Genomic DNA, 24,791 nt, shown 5'->3' on the forward strand with positions numbered 1-24,791 from the left:
TGTCAAAGGGGAAATGTTGAATACCCTGACTGATCAGTACACACTGTACACACTACTGAAATGTCACATGGTAGCCCATAAATATGTACAATTATTTGTCATAAAAAAGGGGCTGTGCTCCTCCCTCCTCCCCCAGCAAGGCAGAGTGGGTCAAGGGGATTTTGCACAGGTGGACTAGCTTGTACAATAGCCCAGAGGTAGTAAAAGCACGTTAAGCACATATTTAAAAGCCCAGCTGCAAAATGAGGGAAGAAGAGAGTGGCATGGAATAACACTGGAAGTTGACAGAACTGGATCATGTAGGATCTTATGGACCATGCTGTGGATTTGGGATTTAAATCAACCTGCAGAGAAAAACCTTTGAAGGATTTTAAGCAGGTGAGTCATGTTATCAGATGTACCTTTAAAAAAGATCATTGTGGCTGCTTGGGTCAGATAGAGAAAGACGAGACAAGTTAGAAGACCATTTAAGTGGTTTAGGCAAGAGATGAGAGTATCTCGGTGGAGATGGTGAAAATTGAAGGAATATTTTAGAAGTGGAACTGAAAACATTTGGTGATGGATTAGAAGATAGAGCAGGGGCTTCCAGAATTGCTGTCATTGAGATTTTGGAAGACAGAGGAGGAAAGAAATTTAGTATTAATCAGAAGAGCAGTATTAATGCTCAGATTATTCTAGAATACTCTTGTATCTGGTTAGTATTTCAATATCAAAACTTATGGCATTAGTCTCCTAGGCTGTCAGAACAAATGATCAACTGTGTGGCTTACAACCATGGAAATTTACTTTCTCATAGTTCTGGGGCCAGAAGTTTGAAATCCAGTGTTAGCAGGGCCATGCTCCATCTGAAGGCTCTCGGGAAGAGGATTCCCTTGCCTCTCCCTAGCTTACCATGAATGTGCACTCTTTCATATTCTTTGGTTTGTAGCTGCATCCCTCCACTTTATGCCTGTGCTTTTAATTTGCTACCCTCTTGCTCTCTGTGTATTTCATCTTGAGATTTTTAGCTAATTCCATCTGCAAATAGGTCACATGATGAAGTTCCAGGTGTCATGAAGTTTTGGGGAGCAGGACTCAACTCACTAGAGTTACCAATAGTTTTTCTTGTTCTCATCATCGTTAGTATCATTAACATCACTACTAAAATTAAGAAGAGGTAAAGAGGTTCTGTTCTAATGTCCTAATATGTGTTGGAGGTTGCAAGTATTGGAGGACCCCAAGATCACACCCAAATTCTCTAGGAAGATTTGCAAGACTCTAAATATATTGAAAAACTATAATTTTAGGAAAATATGTAATACTCATGGCTATGATATATCATGTAGAAGCACACACAGAGGAAGCAGCAAAGGCAGAAGGTGTCTGGAGCTAAGTCCAGTGGAAACTGGGCACAAGCTTCCAAGTGGAGTTGCAAAGATGCACAAACGCTTCCAGCATCAAACTGTGACCACATATGTTGAGTGTTATCTCTACTCATCAGATGCTCAGTAGCCCAATTTTTAATGGAAGATGATCATGCCTGCCACATAGCAAATTTCCAGATTCCCAGAAGGAAGGCACGTGTTCCACACAAGCCAGTGTACAAGCTCAGCATGCACACAGTAAGGCATCCTTATCAGTGGAGCACTCTTGGAAACCAAGCTCCTGGATGCCAGCCAAGCACTACCCTTGCAAGGACTAGTCTCAGGCCTGCTACACTGATTCCTGCACACATTTCATTTAATTCTCACAACAAAGGAATTAAAGTTCAGTTATCTTAGATAGTATAAGATTATACTACTACGAGATTACAAGTAAACGATAAATTAGAATTCCAAAGTAGGCAATCTGGATGTAGCACCATGCTTGGCTGCTTGGTGTTTTGAGGATTCAGTAAAATAAAAAGAAAAAGTTACAATATACTCCAATTGGAGAGAATTGAGAAAAGCAGGTAAGGAGAACCTGATGGTTTTAAAAACCGACTGTAAAAGGAAGAATAAAGTAGCCATTATATAATGGAGATCAATCAAATTAAATCAAGGGTTAAACATTTTACAAACACTATTTAGAGACTTTTAATGTTTAAGAGAAACAAAATCAGCAGCATATTAGCAATCATAATATTTTAAGGAGATTAAAGAAAGCTAAAGTTTTAGCCAAATTAACACAATCAAAAGATTAAGAGATTTAATTTCACCTTTGTGGGGAAATAAAAAGTAAGAGTATGTACATGCTTAATAGAGGGCAATCTATTCAGACTATTTTTATTTTGTTTTAACTTTTTTTTTTTTTTTTTTTACCTAAGGGAGTGATGTCCTGAATTATAGTCCAGTTTTCCAAATTTCTGTGTTCGGTAGCCATGTTTCTCCATGACATCCATCCATGTTGTATAATTTGGATCTAGACCCTTAAAATTATTCCAAGATTCTGTTAAGTGAGTGAATAGCCCACTCCACATGGCTGTGGGGAAAAATAAATTGGAATTAAGGTAAAGCTTAACTTTTTTTGAATTTTTAAAAATTGAAAAAAATTTTAGGATGAACAAATTTCATTTATTTACTATATACAGATTTAGAAACATAGTGATACTGCCAACCCTACCCTCCCTCCCACCCATGCTCCTACCCTTCCTCCTCCATCCTCTTTCATTTTTATTTTTTGAAGATTTATTTATTTAGTTGAGAGTAAGAGTTACAAATAGAGAGATGGAGAGACATAGAGAAAGGTCTTCCATCTACTGGTTCACTCCCCAAATGGCCAGAATGGCCACAGCTGGGCTGATCTGAAGCCAGGAGCCAGAAGCTTCTTCAGGGTGTAGAGGCCCAAGCACTTGGGCTATCATCTACTGCTTTCCCAGGCCATAGCAGGGAACTGGATCAGCAGAACATCAGCTGGGATACAAAACTGTGCCCATAGGGGATGCTGGTGAAGCAGGCTGAAGCTTAGTCCACTATGCCACAGCACTGGCCCCTTTCCTCTTAATTTTTACATTGATCTACTTTCAGTTTATTTTATACTCTTAAGATTAACCCTACACTAAGTAAAGAGTACAACAAGTAGTAAGAAAAAAACATTGTTAATCAACAGTAAAGACAAGGGCTGTAAACAATCATCAAATCTCAAAATGTCAATTTCACTCATATACATTACATTTTGGTACTCTGTTTATTACCACAGATCAGGGAAAACATACAGTATTTATGTTTTGGCGACTGGCTTATTTCACTAAGTATAATGGTTTCCAATTTGTTGAAAAAGATAGGATTTAATTCTTTTTTTACAGCTAAGTAGTATTCCATGCTTTATGTATACCACAATTTCTGTATCCAGTCATCAGCTGATGGACATCTGGGTTGATTCCATATCTTAGTTATTGTGAATAGAGCTGCAATACACATAGGGGTATAGATAACTCTTTCACATGATTTTATTTCACTTGGGTAAATTCCCATGAGTGGGACTGCTGGGTCCTATGATATATCTATTTAAGCTTTCTGAGTTCTCTATGCTGTCTTCCAAAATGGCTGTAATAGTTTACATTCACACCAACAGTGGATTAGGGTACCTTTTCCCCTCACATCCTTGGAAGCATTTATTATTATTTTTAAAAATTTATTTATTTATTTGAAAGGCAGAAACAGAGAGGAGAGATGGAGAGGGAGGAAGAAAGGGAGAGGGAGAGAATGAATTTTCCATCTGCTGGTTCACTTCCCAAGTGGCCACAATGCCAGAGCTGGACTGATCTGAAGCTAGGAGCCAAAAGCTTTTCCCACATCTCCCACATGAGTGCAAGGCCCTAAGTACTTGGGCCAGGTTCTGCTGCTTTCCCAGGTGCATTAGCAAGAAGGTGTATCAGAAGTGGAGCAGCTGGGATTAAACCAGAACCCATATGTGATGCCAGCATTGTAGGTGGAGGCTTAACCTATGCACAGTGCTGGACCCTGTTTGTTGATTTCTGTATGAGAGACATTCTAACTGGGGTGAGGTGAAACTTCATTGTGGTCTTTATTTGCATTTCCTTGATGGCTAGCATTTTTTCATGTGTGTGTTTGGCCATTTGGATTTCCTCTTTTGATGGGAATTCAAGTCCTTTGTCCATTTTTTACCTGGATTGTTTTTGTTATTGTTGAGTCTCTTGAGCTGTATAGATTCTGGATATTATTCCTTTATTATTCCTTATTGCATAGTTTACAACTATTTTCTCCCATTCTGTCAGTTATCTCTTTACTTTGTTGAGTGCTTCCTTTGCAGTGCACAAGCTTCTTAGCTTGATATAATCTCATTTGTCTTTTTGCTTTGACTGCCTGTGCTTCTGGAGTCTTTTCCAAGAAGTCTTTGCCTATGCCAATGTCTTGCATAGTTTCCTTAATGTTCTCCTGTAGTAATTTGATGGTATAAGGTCATAGATTTAGACCTTTGATCCATTTTGAGTTGATTTTTATATTAAGGTGTAAAGTAGGGGTGTTGTTTCATACTTCTGCATGTGGAGATCCATTTTTTCCAGTACCATTTGTTGAAGAGACTGTCCTCTCTCCAGGGACTGATTTTAGCTCCTTTGTCAAAGACTAGTTGGTTGTAGATGTGTGGCTTCATTCCTTGGGATTCTATTCTGTTTCACCAGTCTACACGTCTATTTTTGAGCCAGTACCAGGCTGTTTTGATTATAACTGCCATGTAGTATGTCTTAAAATCTGGTATTGTTAACTGATAGAATAAAAAAGGGAGAGAACGATCCAACATGGGAAGTGGGATACACAGCAGACTCATAGAACAGCAGATGTCCTAAACAGCACTCTGGCCTCAGAATCAGCCCTTAAGGCATGCAGATCCGGCTGAAAAGCCCACGAGAGTATTTCAGGCATGGAAAGCCAAGACAGGTACCTTTCTCTGAAGGGAGGAGAGAACTTCCACTTTGACTATGACCTTGTCTAAATATGATCAGAGTCGGCGAACTTGGAAGGCTTCCATAGACTTGGCAACTCATGACAAGAGCCTAGGGTGATTACTGATGCCATAACCAAGAGTGTCAATTTGTTAAGTCAACAACAGGAGTCACTGTGCACTTACTCCTCATGTAGGATCTCTGTCCTTAATGTGCTGTACATTGTGCTTTAATGCTATACCTAGTACTCAAACAGTATTTTTCACTTTGTGTTTCTGTGTGGGTGCAAACTGTTGAAAGCTTTACTTAATACATGCTAAATTGATCTTCTATATATAAAGATAACTGAAAATGAATCTTGATGTGAATGGAAGGGGAAAAAGAGCGGGAGAGGGGAGGGTTGCAGGTGGAAGGGAAGTTATGGGTGGGGGGAGCCATTGTAATCCATAAGCTGTACTTTGGAAATTTATATTCATTAAATAAAAGTTTAAAAAAAATCTGATATTGTGATGTCTTCAACTTTCTGTCATTTATGATTGCTTTAGTTATTCGGGGTCTCTTGTGTTTCCATGTGTATTTTAGCATTGTTTTTTTCTAGATCTGAGAAGAGTGTCATTGGCATTTTTGTGTGTGTGTGTGTGTGTGTGACAGGCAGAGTGGATAGTGAGAGAGACAGAGAGAAAGGTCTTCCTTTTTGCCGTTGGTTCACCCTCCAATGGCTGCTGCGGCCGGCGCACCACGCTGATCCGAAGGCAGGAGCCAGGTGCTTCTCCTGGTCTCCCATGTGGGTGCAGGGCCCAAGCACTTGGGCCATCCTCCACTGCCTTTCCGGGCCATAGCAGAGAGCTGGCCTGGAAGAAGGGCAACCGGGATAGAATCTGGCACCCCAACCAGGACTAGAACCCAGTATGCTGGTGCCACAAGGTGGAGGATTAGCCTGTTAAGCCACGGTGCCGGCCCGTCATTGGTATTTTGATTGGGATCATATTCAATCTGTAAATTGCTTTTGGTAGTATGGAAATCTTGATAGTATTAATTCTTCCCATCCAAAAACATGGAAGATTTTTCCAATTTTTTTGTGTCCTCTTCTATTTCTTTCTTTAATGTTTTGTAATTGTCATTGTAGAGATCTTTCACCTCCTTGGTTAAATTTATTCCAAAGTATTTAAAAATTTTTGTAGCTACTATGAATGGGATTGATGTTAGTTTTTTCCCAGCCCTGGCATTATCTGTATATACAAATGCTATTCATTTTTGTGTGTTAATTTTATATCCTGCCACTTTACCAAACACTTTCATGAGTTCCAGTAGTCCCTTAATGGAGTCTTCTGGTTCCCCTATATACAGAATCATGTCATCTGCGAACAGGATTAATTTGACTTTCTCCTTTCCAATTTATAATCTTCTGATTTCTTTATCTTCCTAATGGCTTTGACTAAAACTTCCAGGACTATATTGAATAGCAATGGTGAAAGTGGGCATCCTTATCTGGTTCTGGATCTTAGTGAAAATTATTCCAGCTTTTTCATAGTCAATATGATGCTGGCTGTGGGTTTGTCATAAATTGCTATGATTGCACTGAGGAATGTTCCTTTTATACCCAATTTGCTTAAAGTTTTCATCATGAAAGGATGTTCTATTTTATCAAATACTTTCTCTGCATCCATTGAGATAATCATGTAGGTTTTATTCTTCAATTTGTTAATATGATGTATCACATTTATTGATTTGCATATGTTGAATCATCCCTGCAATACCAAGGATAAATCCCACTTGGTTGGGTAAATGATTTTTCTTATGTGCTGTTGGATTTGATTAATTAGTGTTTTGTTTATGATTTTTGCATCTATGTTTATCAGGAATATTGGCCTATAGTTCTCTTTCTCTGTGGTCTTTTCCTGGTTTTGGTATTAAGGTGATGCTGGCCTGATAGAAGGAGTTTGGGAGAGCCCCTCCATTTTAATTGTTTCGAATAGCTTGAGAAGAATTAGAATTAGTTCTTCTTTAAAAGTCTGGTATAATTCAGCAGTGAAGTCATCTAGTCCTGGGCTTTTCTTTGCTGGGAGGGCCTTTTTTTTATTTAAGGGAAAGTTTATATACAGTGGTACAAAGCAAGTAATCAGTTAAACTGGAGGTGAATCACTGAGGATCATGGACATGAATTTATGTTGTAATTTAAATGTGTCATCAAAAGTTTATACAATATGTCAAAATAATGAATATTAATTTCTCAGTCACAATATACACACATTATTGGGTCTTAATAAATCTTTTACAGCCTTTTCACTTAATTGTATTTCTGATCTTTAATAATCTAGTCTATTAAGATTCTTTAATTTTCTTAATAAGTCTGGTGGTCTAGGGATATTACAATGAGTTTGTGTTTATTCAGGTAAATTTCTAGATGGAGATGTATATCTATACACATTCAGCGTTTTTCATTCACACTCATCATTCCTGGGGGATAGCCTTGACTACATCATGAACCTACCTTTTCATATTAAAAACATGCTATCAAGAATGCAAATAAATAATGACCTATTGGCTACATCTATAGTATTTTACTTTCAGTTTTCATCTTAGGGTTCGTATGCCTAATTTTTTTAAAAATTTATTTGACAGAGTTATAGACAGTGAGAGACAGAGAGAAAGGTCTTCTTTCTGTTGGTTCACTCCTCAAATGGCCGCCATGGCCAGCGCTGCACCAATCTGAAGCCAGGAGCCAGGAGCTAATTCCTGGTCTCCCATGTGGGTGCAAGGGCCCAAGAACCTGGGCCATCCTCCACTGCGCTCCCATGGCACAGCAGAGAGCTGGACTGGAAGAGGAGCAACCAGGACTAGAACCAGGTGCCCATATGGGATGCTGGTGCTGCAGGTGGAGGATTAACCAAGTGAGCCAGGGTGCTGGCCCCCACATGCCTAATATTTTAAGCAGTAGTGTCTTTACTAGATTTCCTACAACAGCAAACAATATAACACCCTTCTGAGTTCTTACTATGTGTATTTTTTAGAAATCTTTTATTTAATAAATTTCATAGGTACAGTTTTTAGTATATAGCATTTCTTCCCCCCACACCCACCCTCCCACCCCTATTCCTGTCCCACCTCCTACTCCCTCTCCCATCCCATTCTTCATTAAGATTCATTTTTGAATAATCTTTATATACAGAACATCAACTCTATACTAAGTAAAGATTTCAACAGTTTGAACCCACACAGACACACAAATAGACACACACTATTTGAAGACAAATTTACCATTAATTCTCATAGTACAACTCCTTAAGGCAGAAGACCTACATAGGGAGAAAGTGCACTCCAGTGCTTGACACAGCTTACTTATGACATGCTTATTTATGACATCAGTGATCACCCGAGGCTCTTGTCGTGAGCTGCCAAGGCTATGGAAGACTTTTGAGTCCACAAACTCTGTCATTATTTAGACAGGGCCATAAGCAAAATGGAAGTTCTCTCCTCCCTTCAGAGAAACGTACCTTTCTTTGATGGCTCCTTTGTTTCCACTGGGATCTCACTCACAGCAATCTTTCATGTAGTCCATTTTTTGCCATAGTGTCTTGGCTTTCCATGCCTGAGAAACTCTTTTGGGTTTTTTAGCCATATCTGAATGCCTTAAGCGCTGATTGAGGCCAGAGTTCTGTTTAGGGCTTTTGCATTCTATAAGTCTGCTGTGTGGCCTGCTTCCCATGTTGGATTATACTCTGCTTTTAATTCTATATATTGTTATTAGCAGACACTTGATCTTATTTATGTGATCCCTTGGATACTTATTCCTATGTTTATGATCAGTTATGCACTTAAAATTATCATTTTAACTAGTAAGATGGCATTAGCATCTGCCAACTTAATGGGATTTGGAGTCCCATGGCAAGTTTTTAGCTTTACCCTTAGGCATAAGTCTGTGGGAACGTGTGCTGAACTGTACATCTCCTGGGAGGGCCTTTAACACTGATTTGATCTTTGTCTTGGTTACTGGTCTGTTTAGGTTTTCTGTGTCTTCATGACTCAATTTTGGTAGATTGTATGTGTCCAGGAAGCTATCCATTTCTTCCAGATTTTCAATTTGTTGGCATATAGCTCTTGTAATTCTTAATGATTCTTTTATTTGTGTGGTATCTGTTACATTCCCTTTTTCATCTGATTTTATTAATTTGGGTCTTCTCCCTCTTTGTTATTTTTGGTTAGTTGGGACAATTTTACTTTTTTAAAAAACTAGCTATTCATTTCAATGATCTTTTGTATTTTTTAATTTCAATTTTATTTTTTCTCTATTCAATTTTGTTTATTTCTTCTCTAATTTTAATTATTTTTGTCCTCTTACTAATTTTTAGTTTGGTTTGTTGTTGTTTTTGTAAGTCCTTGAGACACATTAACAGTTCATGTATTTTGTGTCTTTTCAATTTCTTGATGTAAGCACCAATTTCTATAAATTTCACTCTTAATATTGTTTTTTGTTTTATCCCATGTGTTTTGATATGTTGTATTGTCATCTTCATTCATTTCCATGAATTTTTTTATTTCACTTTTGATTTCTTCTATGATTCACTGTTCATTCAGGAGCATGTTGTTCAATCTCCATGTGTTTGCATATTTTCTAGAGATTCTTAGGTTGTTAATTTCCAGCTTAATTCCATTGTGGTTAGAAAAGATGCATGGTATGATTTCAATTTTTTTTTTTTAAACTTACTGAGACTTGTTTTATGGCTTGGTATATGGTCTGTCTGAGAGAAGGTTCCAGGCAGTGATGAAAAGATTTTGTATTCTTCAACTATGGGATGAAAAATTCTGTAGACATCAGTTAAATCCATTTGGTGCATAGGGAAGATTAAGTCTGTTGCCTCTCTTGTTGATTTTCTGTCTAGTTGATCTGTCCATTAATGAAAGTGCGGTTTTTGAAGTTCTCCAACACTACTGTTTTAGAGTCTATGTCTCCTTTTAGATCCATTATTTGTTTTAAATAGCCAGGCACGCTGGCACTGGAGGCATATACATTTATTATAGTCACATCTTCCTGTTGAATTGATCCCTCAATCATTAAATAATGCCCTTCTTTATCTCTTTTAACAGTTTTTGCATTAAAGTGTTTTTTTTGACTGATATTAGTTGGATGGCTATCCCTGCTCGTTTTTGCTTTCCATTAGCATGGAATATCTTTTTCCATCCATTTACTTTCAGTCTGTGTGTATCTTTGTTAGTGATGTGTGTTTCTTGTAGGCAACAAATATATGGGTCTTGTTAAACCTTAAGAAATTGCTTTAACTATTAAGAGAATTCTATTGGGAGACTAGTCCATCAATTTAGAAGACACACCTTAGGTGTTTAATCCAATAATTCTGATTAGGAGTTTATTTTATCTGGTGGAAATCCTGCTGGAAGTTACTATTTCCATTTTACAAATGAACTGACTTAGGTTTGCAGTAGTGGGAAATGTCTAGCCAGTGGGCCACCAAAGGCCCACAACATCATTTGTTCTGGTCCTGCCAGGGCAACTAGAAGCAGGCTGATTTTGTATGGTCTGTGAATGATATTACAGATATCTAAATGGCCCTTGGCTGATCCTACTCCTGGTTTAGAGGTTAAGATGCTTAAAGTAGAAACAGTTTGAACCAACTATAAAGCCCACCTGACTGTATTAAATTCCATAAATTACAAAATTATCCAGTAAATATGTATGGAATAGTATTTATTTCATTTGTTAGTGTTTCATCTTATGCTTGGTGATTAAGAATCTTTTGACTATAGGAGCAAGTGAGGAAATACTCATACTTCCTAGAAAATTTGTTTCCAAGGAAGTTTTTCAGTAAGGGTGTAGGTAAAACTGTTTCAAATATACTACAAAGTAGTTGGAACTTCTCATATTCAGGTTTATGTGGGTCTCCATATTGCATCAGATCATATGTTTTATCTTCAGTGTCAGTTGACTTCTATCCAAAATATTTACTGGATACTAGTCCATAAATATTTACTGGATACTAGTCCATAAATATTTACTGGATAATTTTGTAAATCAATCAATTTAGTATAGATCAATTTTCACCTTTCTTTTTACTTCTACCAGCTTTTCACAACAAATTTGAATATACCATGTCTCTCTCACTTTCTGGAACTATAATTATTTTTTAAATAAATACTTTTCCTTTTCCCATTTCTGAGCACACAAACAATAGCTTGGAATAAGTGATCTTTCTCATTTAACAACATGTTTTCTGGGAGGTGGGATGGGGTATTACTTGGGTTTGAATTCTAATAACACCACTAACAGAGTGGCCTTTTTCTTTTAGATTTCTATGTTTTTGTTTTGTTTTGTCTTTTTTTTTTTTAGATGTATTTATTTGTAAGGCAGAGTGACATGGAGGGAGAGAGTGAGCAATAGTAAGAGCAAGAGTGAGAGCGAGCGAGTGAGCATCCATCTACTAGTTCCCTTCCCAAATGGCTATGACAGCCAAGTCTCGGCCAGGTTAAAGCAATGAGCCAGAAATTCCACCCTGGTGTTCCATGTAGGTGGTAGGGGCCCAAATAGGGAGCTGGATAAGAAGCAGAGAAGCTGGGACTCAAACTGGCACTCCAGTATGGGATACCAGTGTCATAAGCAGAGGCTTAACTGACGGTGCCCCAACACTGCCCCCCTGTACTTTAGTTTTCATCTGCAAAATATTGATAATAACAGTATTTACCTTATGGAAATATTATGAAGATTTTCTCAATTTATACATGTAAGGCATGTATGAATTAGAATACTGCCATGCACATAGTAAGAATGCAATGTTAGTTTTTATTACATTATTCCTTCTCTTTGTGTAATCTCTTCAAAATACATTTCTTCAGAAAAAATAACACCTAACATTATTAAGACCCTTAGAATTCATTGACTGCTTTCTCATTCATGATTTCATTTGATGTTCAGAACAACCCTACAAGAGCCACAGTGCACAGCGTTTTTGTAGACAAGGGGACACAGTAACTTGCTTGAAGTGGCTCATTGAGATTAGAGCCAAGGTCATCACCTTAGCCCAGCCCTCTGCTCATCCCACTCACTCATTGGAAGCAAAAGTTACCAGAAGTTTTTTTTTTTTTTTTAACACACCTGATCACCATTGAAATATTATTTATTATACAGTTTAGGTTTCCTTCAATCATTGATTCTATAGTTGATAGTGTTGAAAATACCAGTGAAAGAACTGGTAACTCATATCACAGAGAATATCATCTCAGTACCTCACAGAGAAAACCAAATTGCTGAATGCTGTTTGTAGGTTCCAGGGTAAACAGTCATAGCCAGAAGGGCAGAGGACTGTCAGGAAACAGGTGGGATTTATAAACAGGGAAGCCCCTCCCTCCCTAATTTCTTAATTACTCATGGAAAATTAAGCCTGTCAAATTATTATAAGAGTCAACAACTAGGCCGGCGCTGTGGCTTAACAGGCTAATCCTCCGCCTTGCAGCGCCGGCACACCGGGTTCTAGTCCTGGTTGGGGTGCCAGATTCTATCCCGGTTGCCCCTCTTCCAGGCCAGCTCTCTGCTATGGCCCGGGAAGGCAGTGGAGAATGGTCCAAGTGCTTGGGCCCTGTACCCGCATGGGAGACCAGGAGAAGTACCTGGCTCCTGGCCTCGGATCAGCGAGATGCGCTGGCCGCAGCGGCCATTGGAGAGTGAACCAACGGCAAAAAGGAAGACCTTTCTCTCTGTCTCTCTCTCTCTCACTATCCACTCTGCCTGTCAAAAAAAAAAAAAGAAGAGTCAACAACTAGATTTTGGATAGAAGTCAACTGACACTGAAGATAAAACATATGATCTGATGCAATATGGAGACCCACATAAACCTGAATATGAGAAGTTCCAATTACTTTGTGGTATATTTGAAACAGTTTTACCTACACCCTTACTGAAAAACTTCCTTGGAAACAAATTTTCTAGGAAGTATGAGTATTTCCTCACTTGCTCCTATAGTCAAAAGATTCTTAATCACCAAGCATAAGATGAAACACTAACAAATGAAATAAATACTATTCTAAATGACAAAATGCCTACTCTTGGAATATAAATTAGAAATTCTAATAACCTTAATACCTAATATATATAATAAAACACACATCTCTTATATTAGAAATTTTTATTAGATTCCAAATACTTTTGGTTATAATCTTCTAAACTGTGAACATATTTTCAGTGAGTACTCACTTTCTTCTGTTAATATTAATCATATTCATACCTGCACGTGATGGGCAACAGATTGGAGAGTTTGTGTAGGCATTCAAAAAGGAAGTGCCATGTGTTTTCATGAAGTTGATAAAAGGAAGTTTCAACACCTGATTTCCTGGATGAAATGTTAACCTTCCATCCTGGAATAAAGAAATTTAATTAACATTGATTGCATTTCAAAAGAAGACAATTTTCTTTAATTTTATTTTTAAATGTTGATTTTTATTTATATTCGTTTATCTTAAAGGAAGAGCAACACAGAAAGACAGTACTAGTCTACACCTCAAATGTCTGCAGCAGCTAGGGCCAGGCCAGGTCAAAGCTGGGTACTCCATCTGCATCTCCCATGTGGGTGGCAGAAACTCAAATACTTGGACCAGCATCAGCTGCCTCTTGGGATGTACTACCAGGAAGCTGGATCAGAAGTGGAGTGGAACTGGCACTGTGGTAGTGGATGCAGGCATCCCAGGAGGCTGACTTAATCTCTTGTACCACAACGTATGTCCCTTTAACTTTATTCATAAAATTCACAATAGCAAACGATTTCATTATAAGAAACCTCAGAAGGTTATTCTGGTTGAAGGTCAAGTTTGTTGATCTTTTCAAAGAATCAATTTTTGGTTTCATTAACTTTCTTTTTTAGAAATTGTTTTTTTTTTTTTGTTTTGTTTTTTTTTTGACAGGCAGAGTGGATAGTGAGAGAGAGAGAGACAGAGAGAAAGGTCTTCCTTTTTGCCGCTGGTTCACCCTCCAATGGCTGCTGTGGCTGGCGCATCTTGCTGATCCGAAGCCAGGAGCCAGGTGCTTCTCTTGGTCTCCCATGCGGGTGCAGGGCCCAAGCACTTGGGCCATCCTCCACTGCCTTCCTGGGCCATAGCAGAGAGCTGGCCTGGAAGAGGGGCAACTGGGAGAGAATCCGCGCCCCAACCGGGACTAGAATCCGGTGTGCTGGCACTGCAAGGCGGAGGATTAGCCTGTTAAGCCACGGCACCAGCCTCATTAACTTTCTTTATTATTTTTCCATTCTCTATTTCCTTCACTTCTGCTTTAATCCTAATTGTATCCTTCCTTTTGCTTGCCTTGAAGATGCCTGTCTGGCTCCCCAGCTTCTCTCTTCTGTTCAGGAATCTTTGCCCTACTAGAGAGCTGGGGCAGGGGCTCCTGGGTCCCATGTATGCTTTGCCCAAAGTGAAACCACTGCCAGGCTAAGCCATGGTTCACTCCTAAAACCTGCTACAGGTTCTTACTTTCAGTAGAATTTCTTTCATTAGTGCTTCTTTCTTGGATGTGTACCCTTAGTACAATTTCCAGGCACTGTGCATATTTAAAATATTACATCAGTTTTTTAAAAGTTTTCAGTAGTTTTGCTTATTTTGAGGAGCAGTAGGTCTATGAAGTTTTTCATACTGACATCCTGAAAGTGAAACCAGTGTGCTGTTTTCTTACCACAGTTATTATTGGCTCAACTGCCTTAGCTTGTGGAGTTGTAGGAGTGACAAATCATATTGTTAGGAATCTAACCGTATACCAAATTGTTATACTCATAGAGAGATGAATTACTGCAAGTTAATTTAAAGAACAGTATTTTGGGAACTGGGGCCGTGGCATAGTAGGCTAAGCTTCCTCCTGCAGTACTGGCATCCTATATGGGCTCTGGGTTGTGTCCCAGCCGCTCCTCTTCTGATCCAGCTCTCTGCCATGGCCTGGGAAAGCAGTGGAAGATGGCCCAAGTGCTTGGGTCCCTGCATCCATGTGGGAGACCCGAAAGAAGCTCCTGGCTCCTAGCTTTGGATTGGCTCAGCTCAGTCTGTTGCAGCCATTTGGGGTCTGAATCAGCAGATGGAGGATCTTTCTGTCTCTCCCTCTCTCTGTCAGTAACTCTACCTCTCAAATAAATAAATAAAAAATCTTTACCAAAAAACCTCAGTATTTTGACTATATAGTTGAAAATACCTAAGTCAAAAACTGCAAAGAAACTGTAAGTGGCACTCAGAACTATCATTATTTGTAGTTATATTGCCATTTTATTTTCAGATACATAATACATACATACATGCAATACATACAAATAGAGATATGTTTAGATGAAGCAAAAGGAATTGCATTAATGTATTTAGGAATTAGAATATTTGTTATGAAGCAAAAAGAGATATAAGCATAAAAAAATCAAAGAATAAGTAACCTTGCAATCTTAAGTTGGAAATGGAACCATCAGTATGATCTACTTTACTCCTCTAAAGCATGTATGCTAAGTATACCCACTGGAAGGATCTAGAAGCCATAAAAGCCCTGATATGCAGAATGGGGTTTCTAAACACCAGGTGAGATAGGAAGTATGTAAGCTGGACACAGAACTCTGCTGAAGCCAGCTGCTGGCTACTACTGGGGAGGGGTCACAATGGGGAACAACCTGAGGGGCTTCTAGCAGCCAAAGATGCACAGTGTGAATGTCAACAAGTAGTGAATACAAAAGCTTTAAGCACACACATACAAGAAATGTACGCGTTCATACGACACTAAACAAATTAACAAGCCTAAATATCTCGGTTTTCTTTGGAAATTTCCAGGAGGTTGTGATGTACCACGCATAGTCCTCTTGGGAATGAATGAGCCTGCTGAGGACAGCTGCCTTGCCAGATCATGCCGCATTCTGGGCAAGCTCGCAACTGGCTGCTTGGCTCACCCCAGCTGGAATCAACTGCGCAGGCTCACACTGGCTGCAGAACAGCCCATAAGGAACACACTGAACACAACTTAACTTCTGCACAACGAGGCTTATTTCACTTCCCTTCTAGCTCAAGGGCACTCCCTATCTTATTCATTTCCAGCACTGCTCATTCTCTACATTTAGATAATCACAAAGATCACTTAAGTAATATTTTCAACAAATCTTATGGGCAAATCCAGACTACATAACGTTAATCATCACGGGTTAAGCAAGAGAAAGGCGATTCAACATAGGGATTAAAACCCTTCTCCGTGGGGCAGGCATTTGGTACAGTGGCTAAGGCTCTGGGATGCCCCATCCCATGTCTGAGTGCCTAGGTTGGAGTCCAGCTCTGCTTCCTGCCAGCCTCCTGTTAACCGGCACCATGTGAGGCCTCAGGTGAGGACGGTTCAAGGACTTGGAGCCCTGCTGCCAATGCAGGAGAACTGGCTCCAGTTCTAGGCTCCTGCCCCAGCTGTCCTGGGACTTTGGGGGAGTCAATCAGGAGATGGGAGAATCCCTCTGTCTGCCTTTCAAATAGATAAAAACAAACAAAAACCGACTTTTAGTGCAAAACATGTGTAACATCAACAACCTATGTAACCATGTAATAAATATTATAATAACCAACAGTTGTCTAACCAACATTTATTAAATCATGGATAATACTGGGGCCGGCGCTGTGGCACAGCCGGTACAGCCGCCGCCCCCAGTGCTGCCATCCCATAATGGGCACCGGTTTGAGTCCTGGCCGCTCCAGTTCTGATCCAGCTCTCTGCTATGGCCTAGGAAAGCAGTAGAAGATGGCCCAAGTGCTTGGGCCCCTGCACCCACGTGGGAAGACCGGGAGGAAGCTCCTAGCTTCTGATCAGCCCAGCTCTGGGCTGTGTTCCGGCCATTGCGGTCATTTGGGGGGTGACCCAGCAGATAGAAGACCTCTCTCTGTATCTCTTTCAAATAAATAAATAAATGTTTAAAAAAAAAAACACATGGAAAATACTAAAAGCATTAGGTAAGGTTGATATCACTATCTTTGGATTAGGGAAGTTCCAAAAACTGTTCAAGTTTGGGATTCCCCAAACTTGTGTGTGCACACATACAATTTCTCTGGAACACGACCGACTGGGTCCAATTCTATCAGCTAACTCGTTTAAAGTCAGCACTAGTAGGATCATCAAATACCTGATCATAAAGTTGATTTTTTCAAACTGCACTGGACTAACAAATGACTTTTGGAATGCTGGCCGCCTCTTAGGGAGATGTTCAATGCTATTTTCTCCATAGGGGCAACACATGAAGGGTTTGGGCGTTCATTAATAGTAGTAAAATAATTTACTGTGTCGAGCATTGCATTAAAAAACAAGCTGCGGAGATGGTACCCGAGTGTGTCTTATGTGTATGCAAACACACAACGGTACTTCAAACAGCTCGCGGAAAGCGAGATAAAGAGGAAGTTCAGTTTTGGTGCAAAAAACTGCCTAACGAGCCCACGGAAAACACATGTCGTGAAGAAACTAGGCATGGACTTCTACGTTCTCTGCACCCGAATCTACTTAGCGGGCGGGCAGTGTCCGCGCGTGACCGGGGTCTCAAGCTATTGCGTCCTTTGCAGCGCGCTGACCGCCTGCGGGCGCCTCAGACCTGCTGGCGGCCCTCGCCCCCCCCGGTACTCACGAACGAGTCGCTCACGACCACCACCACGTTAGGGGCTCCGACCACTCCCCGCCTCCGCCCACCTGCCCCGGGGGCCGGAGCAGCCAGCGCCGACGCTACCACCGCCGACACCCACAGCAGCAGCATCGCGCCGAGCGCCGGCCGCCAGCCCTCTCTGGAACTCCTGACGAATGCAGAATGAGGAGGGCAGGGACGACCACCAACTCCTCCCCAGAGTCTGACGTCTATACACAGCACAGCGGCCGCCGCAGAACCACAACTCCCGTCAGGCTTAGCGCGTGCACGTACGTAAGGGAGGACTCCCCGCCGCCGCCGATCGGGTGCGTAAGGCCTTTTCATCAAATACCGAGCGAACTATAGCCACCCCAGCCACTTCCAGTCATGTGAGCAGGGCCTGGGAGATGCGCATGCGCTCTCCTCCCCCGCCTCCCCCCCGCCCCCGGTCCCGGCGTTTGTAGAACAGCTGTATCTGTCCCAGGTGAGTTCGGGTCTTCGTCGCTTTTGCAGAGGTTGGAGCCTGTACGTGGTTGAAGGGATGCTGAGAGGAGGGCCTGCAGGCTGGGACTGCTGGGTTCGCGCCGAGCGAGCCTGGCAGAGTGGCGAGAGCGAGAATGGGGCGATGCTGAGGTGGCGGCGCGGGGCTGTCACTGAAGTTGGACGGGGCGGATCCCTGTGAGGCCCCTGGCTGCACCGCCGCAGGGGCGATTTGGCTGTTCTGAGGCCTTCAGGTCTCGTCTTGTTGCCTGCCTTTGCCGGGCGGTGGGGGTTTCTTGCGCCTCCGCGGGGCGAGGGGCGGGTGCCCGGCCGAGTGGAGCCTGGGGCCTCGGGAGAGCTACGGAATAGGACGGACCGGACCGGGAGGTCGGAGCAACGCGGTGCTGGCCTTGTGACGTGTTCGGCTCAGAACACCTCGTTTGGCCGCAGAACAGTCGCTGCTCCCTCTGGAGTGTAGAGCTCCTTTGGAGCGTTCCAGAAGAAGGTGGCTGACTTGGAGCCAATGTCTGGTTTCGTTATCATCGTTTCAGGTATGCAGTTTGCACATCACATTAGCCATATTTATTTGAAAGGCAGAGTTACACAGAGAGAGGAGAGGCAGAGAGAGAGAGAGAGGTCAGTCTTCCATCCACTGGTTTGTATCCCAATTGGCCGCAACGGCTGGAGCTGCACCGATCTGAAGCCAGGAGCCAGGAGCTTCTTCCAGGTCTCCCACGTGGGTGCAGGGGCCCAAGCACTTGGACCATCTTCTGCTGCTTTCCCAGGCCATAGCAGAGAGCTGGATCAGACGTGGAGCAGCCAGGACTCCAACTGGTGCTCATATGGGATGCCAGCACTGCTGGTGGTAGCTTTACCTACTACGCCACAGTGCCAGCCTCCTGATAACATTTTTAATATTTAAAAACTTTGTGTGTTCATTAGTTTATAAACTAATATAGTTGTGTGATATACATATCTAAATTTTTTTTTCTTTTAATTTATCTGAAAGGCAGAGAAAAAGAAACACACACATAGACACCCAAGACAGACAGACGAGGTCATCCTCTACTGGTTTACTCCCCAGATGACCACAACAGCCAGGGCTGGGCCAGAGCAAAGCGAGGAGCCTGCAACTCAATCCACATCTAACATGGTATTGGCAGGGACCCAAGTACTTGAGCCGTCACCTGCTTCCCAAAGTGCACATTTGTTTGAAGCTGGACCCAGAAGACCTGATGATACTTGGGGCTGATGTTGTAGCACAGTGGGTAAAGCTGCTGCCTGCAATGCCAGCATCCCATGTGGGTGCCGGTTCATGTCCTGGCTACTCCACTTCCTATCTGGCTCCCTGCAAATGTCTTGGGAAAAGCAGCAGAAGATGGCCCAAGTGCCTGGACCCCACATTGGAGATTTGGAAGAAGCACCTGGCTCCTGGCTTCGACCTGGCCCAGCCCCAGCCTTTGCAGCCATCTGGGGAGTGAACCAATAGATGGAAGATATCTCTCTCCTATCTCTCTCCCTCTGTCTCTTTCTCTGAAACTCTTTCAAATAAATAAGTAAATTAAAAAAAGAGAGAGAGAGCTGACATTCAAACGTAAGCACTCTGATATAGGTTGTGGGTGTCTTAACTATTGTAACAATTTCCCAGGTTGTGGGATACTTTTTATATACATGCTTGTAACTCTATCTATGGCTTAGAACATGGTTCACTTTAGTATAGTTAGGCTGCAAACTGAGTAGTTTGTGGACTCAAAAGGCTTCCATAGCCTTGGCAGCTCAAGACAAGAGCCTTGGGTGATCACTAACATCATATATAAGAGTGTCAATTGCTAAACCAACAACAGGAGACACTGTGCACTTGCTCCACATGTAGAACCTCTGTCCCTAATGAGTTGTACTATGAGAATTAACAATAAAACTTGTCTTCAAACTGTACTTTACACTTTGTGTGTCTGTGTGGGTACAAACTATTGAAATCTTTACTTAGTATAGAGTTGATGTTCTGTGTATAAAGATAATTAAAAATGAATCTTAATGAAGAATGGGATGGGAGAGGGAGTAGGAGGTGGGACGGGAGTTGGGGTGGGAGGTCAGGTATGGGGGGAAGAACCACTATATTCCAGAAGCTGTACCTATGAAATTTATATTTATTAAATAAAAGCTTTCAAAAAAAAAAAAAAGGTGAGTATCCTTAATTATCTTAGATTCAAAACAATAGTGTAGAAGTAGTTGTTATTCTTTTTTAACTCAATTTTTTTTTAAAGGGGGGGATTTTTTTTTTTTTTTTTTGACAGGCAGAGTGGATAGTGAGAGAGAGACAGAGAGAAAGGTCTTCCTTTTTGCCGTTGGTTCATCCTCCAATGGCCGCTGCGGCCGGCGCATCTCGCTGATCTGAAGCCAGGAGCCAGGTGCTTCTCCTGGTCTCCCATGCGGGTGCAGGGCCCAAGCACTTGGGCCATCCTCCACTGCCTTCCCGGGCCATAGCAGAGAGCTGGCCTGGAAGAGGGGCAACCGGGATAGAATCCGGCGCCCCAACCGGGACTAGAACCCGGTGTGCCGGCGCCGCAAGGTGGAGGATTAGCTTGTTGAGCCACGGCGCCGGCTATAACTCAATTTTTTATATCAACATCAATGTATGTTGAGCTTCTGAAGTCTTTTTTTTTAGAGTCTTTCTGGTCACTGATGGAAGTTTTCTTTTATAATCTGAGGCTATAGGAATGTAGTTTAGATAAAAAATTTGGAGATTAAGTTGGTGCCTCTCTGGGAGGGAAAAAAGACTAATGATTGTATATAATTCTCTCATATTTTAAATTATTTATTTAAATTATGAATATGATAGAAATAATTCAAAATATTTTGAATTGTGGATGTCATCCCTTTTATGTGACTGTCTTGTATTTGTTTTTACTTTAGATGGAAAAGGGATAATAAACAATCTGATATTTAATTTGGGATGAAGATAGAGGAGATGATAATAGGTAAGAGGTAAGTGTATAGAATGCTAAATAATTAGTAAGTGGAGCCTGTTTTTATTTAATTAATTATTTATTTATTTTTAAAGATTTATTTATTTATTTGAAAATCAGTTACACAGAGAGAGAAGGAGAGGTGGGGTGGGGACAGGTCTTCCATCCACTGGTTCACTCCCCAGTTAGCAGCAATGGTCGGAGCTGTGCTGATCTGAAGCCAGGATCCAGGAGCTTCTTCTGGGTCTCCCACGTGGGTGCAGGGGCCCAAGGACTTGAGCCATCCTCTGTTGCTCTCCCAGGCCACAGCAGAGACCTGGATCAGAAGTGGACCAGCCGGAACTCGAACCAGCGCCCATATGGGTTGCCGGCACTGCAGGCAGTGGCTTTACCAGCTACACCACAGTGCCGGCCCCAAGTCTGTTTTTATTTAATAATTGTTGCCAGTTCCTTCCAGAAGAAGACTCAGTGGCATAGATATTTTTATGTCAGACTATAGGTATCCCAAAATGCCATTAGATTTTTGTTATTAGGTTTATTTTTTGGGGCCGGCGCTGTGGCACAGCAGGTTAATCTCCTGACCTGAAGCGCCAGCATCCCATATGGGCACCGGTTCTAGTCCTGGCTGCTCCTCTTCCAACCCAGCTCTCTGCTATGGCCTGGGAAAGCAGTAGAAGATGGCCCAAGTCCTTGGGCCCCTGCACCTGCATGGGAGACCTGGAAGAAGCTCCTGGCTCCTGGCTTCATATCGGCAGCTCTGGCCATTGCAGCCATCTGGGGAGTGAACCAGCAGATGGAAGACCTCTCTCTCTGCCTCTTGTCTCGCTGTGTAACTCTGACTTTCAAATAGATAAATAAATCTTTAAAAAAAAAAGGTTTAATTTCTCTTCTATAATTAACTTCCTTCGTCATTATAACTTACTGTTTTTATTGTTTTTGTCTCGTGGAACCTTTGTATGAACGTAATGGGAGGCTTTTGCAGGGTCCGCAGGGGCTGTGAGATCAGTTCATTTACCTGTATTTGATAGCTTCTGGCTTCTAGGGAAATCCTTGCCTTTTTAACCTGACTGTCGCTAACTCTGTTAAAGTATAGTTGTTGCTACGTTGTAAACTTGATTTATATTGGATACCAAGATAATCAAGTGGTAGAAAAAACTTTCATTGAGTGAAAATGTGCAAAATGAATGCCCTTATTTTAAAAAATCAATTGAGATTTGGGAGCAAAAAATGGGAAGGGAGCTACATGGAGAAAGTATTAGCACAGCGGTTGTGGAAGACATTGAAGACATTTACAAGAGAGCTAGGTCTTTCTTTGAAGAATTGGAAGTGCTTAGAATCAAAGGAAAGCATCCCAGATACAGAAGTGTGGAATAACATGGAATCATTCTGAGTAGTAGGTTTTTACTGTGTGACAGGAAATGGATTTGAAATGTATCTATTAGATGGGTAGTTCTCATTAAAGGTTTGTTTCGAAAATTAGTGAACTTGTTCCCATCTCCTCAAAATATATACATACGTACATAGGAAGAAAAAGTATTTTTCAGGGCTAGAAAGGGGCAGATTGCTTTGTAATTTAAACAATTATCCTTTTGAAATTTACATGATACCATGTATGTGCATGTGTGTTTTACTATATGCACATAGGACATGTACGTTAGGTGAAGAGAGAGGGCCTCAGTGGCAGTATATTATGCTAAGTGACTCATCAAAGAAGTTAATAGGAGAGAAGAGTAGAGGATTCTACTGCATTGTAAGGAATTGTAATTACATACAGAACACATATGGGTGTGGAAGGGTGTTGACTATTAGAACTGGTTGTGTGGCCGGTGCCGCGGCTCACTTGGCTAATCCTTTGCCTGCGGCGCCAGCACCCCGGGTTCTAGTCCTGGTTGGGGCACTGGGTTCTGTCCCAGTTGCTCCTCTTCCAATCCAGCTCTCTGCTGTGGCCCTGGAGTGCAGTGGAGGATGGCCCAGGTCCTTGGGCCCTGCACCCGCATGGGAGACCAGGAGAAGCACCTGGCTCCTGGCTTTGGATCTGCGCAGCAGCACCGTCCGTGGCGGCCATTCAGGGGGTGAACCAACAGAAAGGAAGACCTTTCTCTCTGTCTCTCTCTCTCACTGTCTAACTCTGCCTGTCAAAAAAAAAAAAAAAAAAAAAAGAAGAAGAAGAAGAAGAGGAATTGGTTGGCAACAGGAGAGTGGAGTTTGTTGCTAGTGGTCTTTAAAAATAATCCACTTAGAAATTTTTAATGGAGGTCCATGTTATGGCGTAGCAGGTTAAGCCTCTGCCTATGATGACGGCATCCCATATGGCTGCCAGTTCGAGACCTGGCTGCTCTACTTCTGAGCTCCCTGCTAATGTGCCTGGGAGAGCAGCAGAGGATGGCCCGGGTCCTTGGGCCCCAGCTTCCACGTGGGAACCCCGGAAGAAGCTCCAGGATCCTGACTTCGGCTTGGCCTAGCCCTGGCCATTGCAGCCATTTAGGGAGTGAACCACCAACTGGAAGATCTCTCTCTCGCTGTCTTTCCTCCTCTCTGACTCTGCCTTTCAGATGAATAAAAAAAGAAATAAATAAAAAAAAGTTTTTAATGGCTCCCTATTTGCTGCTGTGTATAAACCCAAAATTGTCTATCTGACTTTCAAGGTCATTTGTACTCTTAGGCTCAGCTTACCCTACCAACCTGATTTTCTTCTGTTCTTCATTAAGTTCCTTCTGATCCATTTAAACTGATTTTCTCATTGTTTCTTACACTTGCTTGTTCACCTCACAAATGCCTGGGACAGCTGGGGCTGGGGAAGGCCTAATCCAATCCGGGTCTCCTGGGTGGGTGGCAAGGACCCAGCTACTTGAGACATTGTCACCTGCTGCTTTCCGGGTCTGTATTAGCAGGAAGCCAAAGTGGAGCCAGGACTCAGACCCAGGCATTGAATGTGGAATACTGGTGTCTCAAGCAGTGTCTTAACTGCTGCACAAAATGTCTGCCCCCTTTGCCTTGTCCATCTAATAATCATTAATTACTTCATACCACACATCTTTTCTTTTCAGAATCTATTGCACTTACAGTCATTATCCTTAGATAGCATGTGATTCCATAATGGCTTAAGTGTGTCTTAGGTCTTTCTCTTGATTTAGGTTTTATTCTTGGAGCAGGAACCTTCTTTTCTATTTTTTTTTGATGTCATGTGCAACAAATAGTTTGAGAGCTGCAGGTGGTCTTGGTGCTTGTTGGTTCTCATGTTTGTAGCTGCTTCCACTTAAGATGTTGGGTGATAGAAAAGATGGTGGTCTTCATCCTGAAAAGGTTACAGTCTTCTGTTTGGTTCTGTTTAGGCTTACCTTGAAATTGTTTCTGTTCTTTTTTAACTTAGAGATCTGTTCTTTTTTTTATTTGTTTATTTCTTTATTGGATTAGAACAATTATTGTCACCATTAATGGTCTGTTCTTTTTAGTCTACAGGTTATTTTCAAACAAAGGAAACTTGTTTGAGGAAATTTAATGGCTGTCAGCATTGGAATTTATTACCTATTACAATCAAGATTTGTAGACTACAAAAAATCCTCCCTAAGTTTTCACCTATAAATTAATCCCAAGATAATTTCAGGTAAGACACTAGGTTTTAAAGAAAAGCATGTGAAATACGTTGATTTATATCTTGATTTTTATATTATTTTGTCTTCTAGCGTTCTTTAAGTCAAAACAACTTTTGACTTTTGACTTTTGACTTTTGCTTTTTTAAATCTCTGACCTCACAGGCTGCTTTGATCTTGTACTTGTACCTCAGGTTCTTCATTAGATATAAAGGACTGTTAGTGAGCCCTGTTAGTGAGCCATCTTTTTGGTTCATTTTACTGCTTTGACATCTGTGGTCTCCAACTACTCCATGTTGTG

The 24,791-nt window shown here is 41.5% G+C and overlaps 2 protein-coding genes across 6 annotated transcripts in view; one reads left to right on the plus strand and one right to left on the minus strand.

Annotated features, from left to right (window-relative positions):
• ARSK (arylsulfatase family member K) overlaps window positions 1-17,765 on the minus strand; it is a 47,135-nt gene extending 29,370 nt beyond the window's left edge. Inside the window, exons 1-3 of one of the 3 annotated variants that reach the window (XM_062211870.1) lie at window positions 17,749-17,765; window positions 13,090-13,219; window positions 2,280-2,439 (exon numbers count right to left, since the gene is read on the minus strand). In XM_062211870.1, the coding sequence (XP_062067854.1) occupies window positions 2,280-2,439; window positions 13,090-13,159 (230 nt within the window). In that variant the 5' untranslated portion in view covers window positions 13,160-13,219; window positions 17,749-17,765. Of the gene's footprint in view, window positions 1-2,279; window positions 2,440-13,089; window positions 13,220-17,460; window positions 17,685-17,748 lie in introns of those variants that run through there. The other 2 variants (XM_062211868.1, XM_062211869.1) reach the window with 2 other exon arrangements.
• A 116-nt stretch (window positions 17,766-17,881) lies between these two features.
• The window catches only part of SKIC3 (SKI3 subunit of superkiller complex), an 86,941-nt gene continuing 80,031 nt past the window's right edge, over window positions 17,882-24,791 (plus strand). The window contains exons 1-3 of one of the 3 annotated variants that reach the window (XM_062212391.1): window positions 17,882-17,938; window positions 20,848-20,919; window positions 24,353-24,504. The gene's annotated coding sequence lies outside the window, so the exon portion shown is untranslated. The remainder of the gene's footprint in view (window positions 17,939-20,847; window positions 20,920-24,352; window positions 24,505-24,791) is intronic. The other 2 variants (XM_062212392.1, XM_062212393.1) reach the window with 2 other exon arrangements.

Source organism: Lepus europaeus, chromosome 15 (assembly GCF_033115175.1).
Source record: "Lepus europaeus isolate LE1 chromosome 15, mLepTim1.pri, whole genome shotgun sequence".
In the NCBI taxonomy this organism is placed as follows: Eukaryota; Metazoa; Chordata; class Mammalia; order Lagomorpha; family Leporidae; genus Lepus; species Lepus europaeus.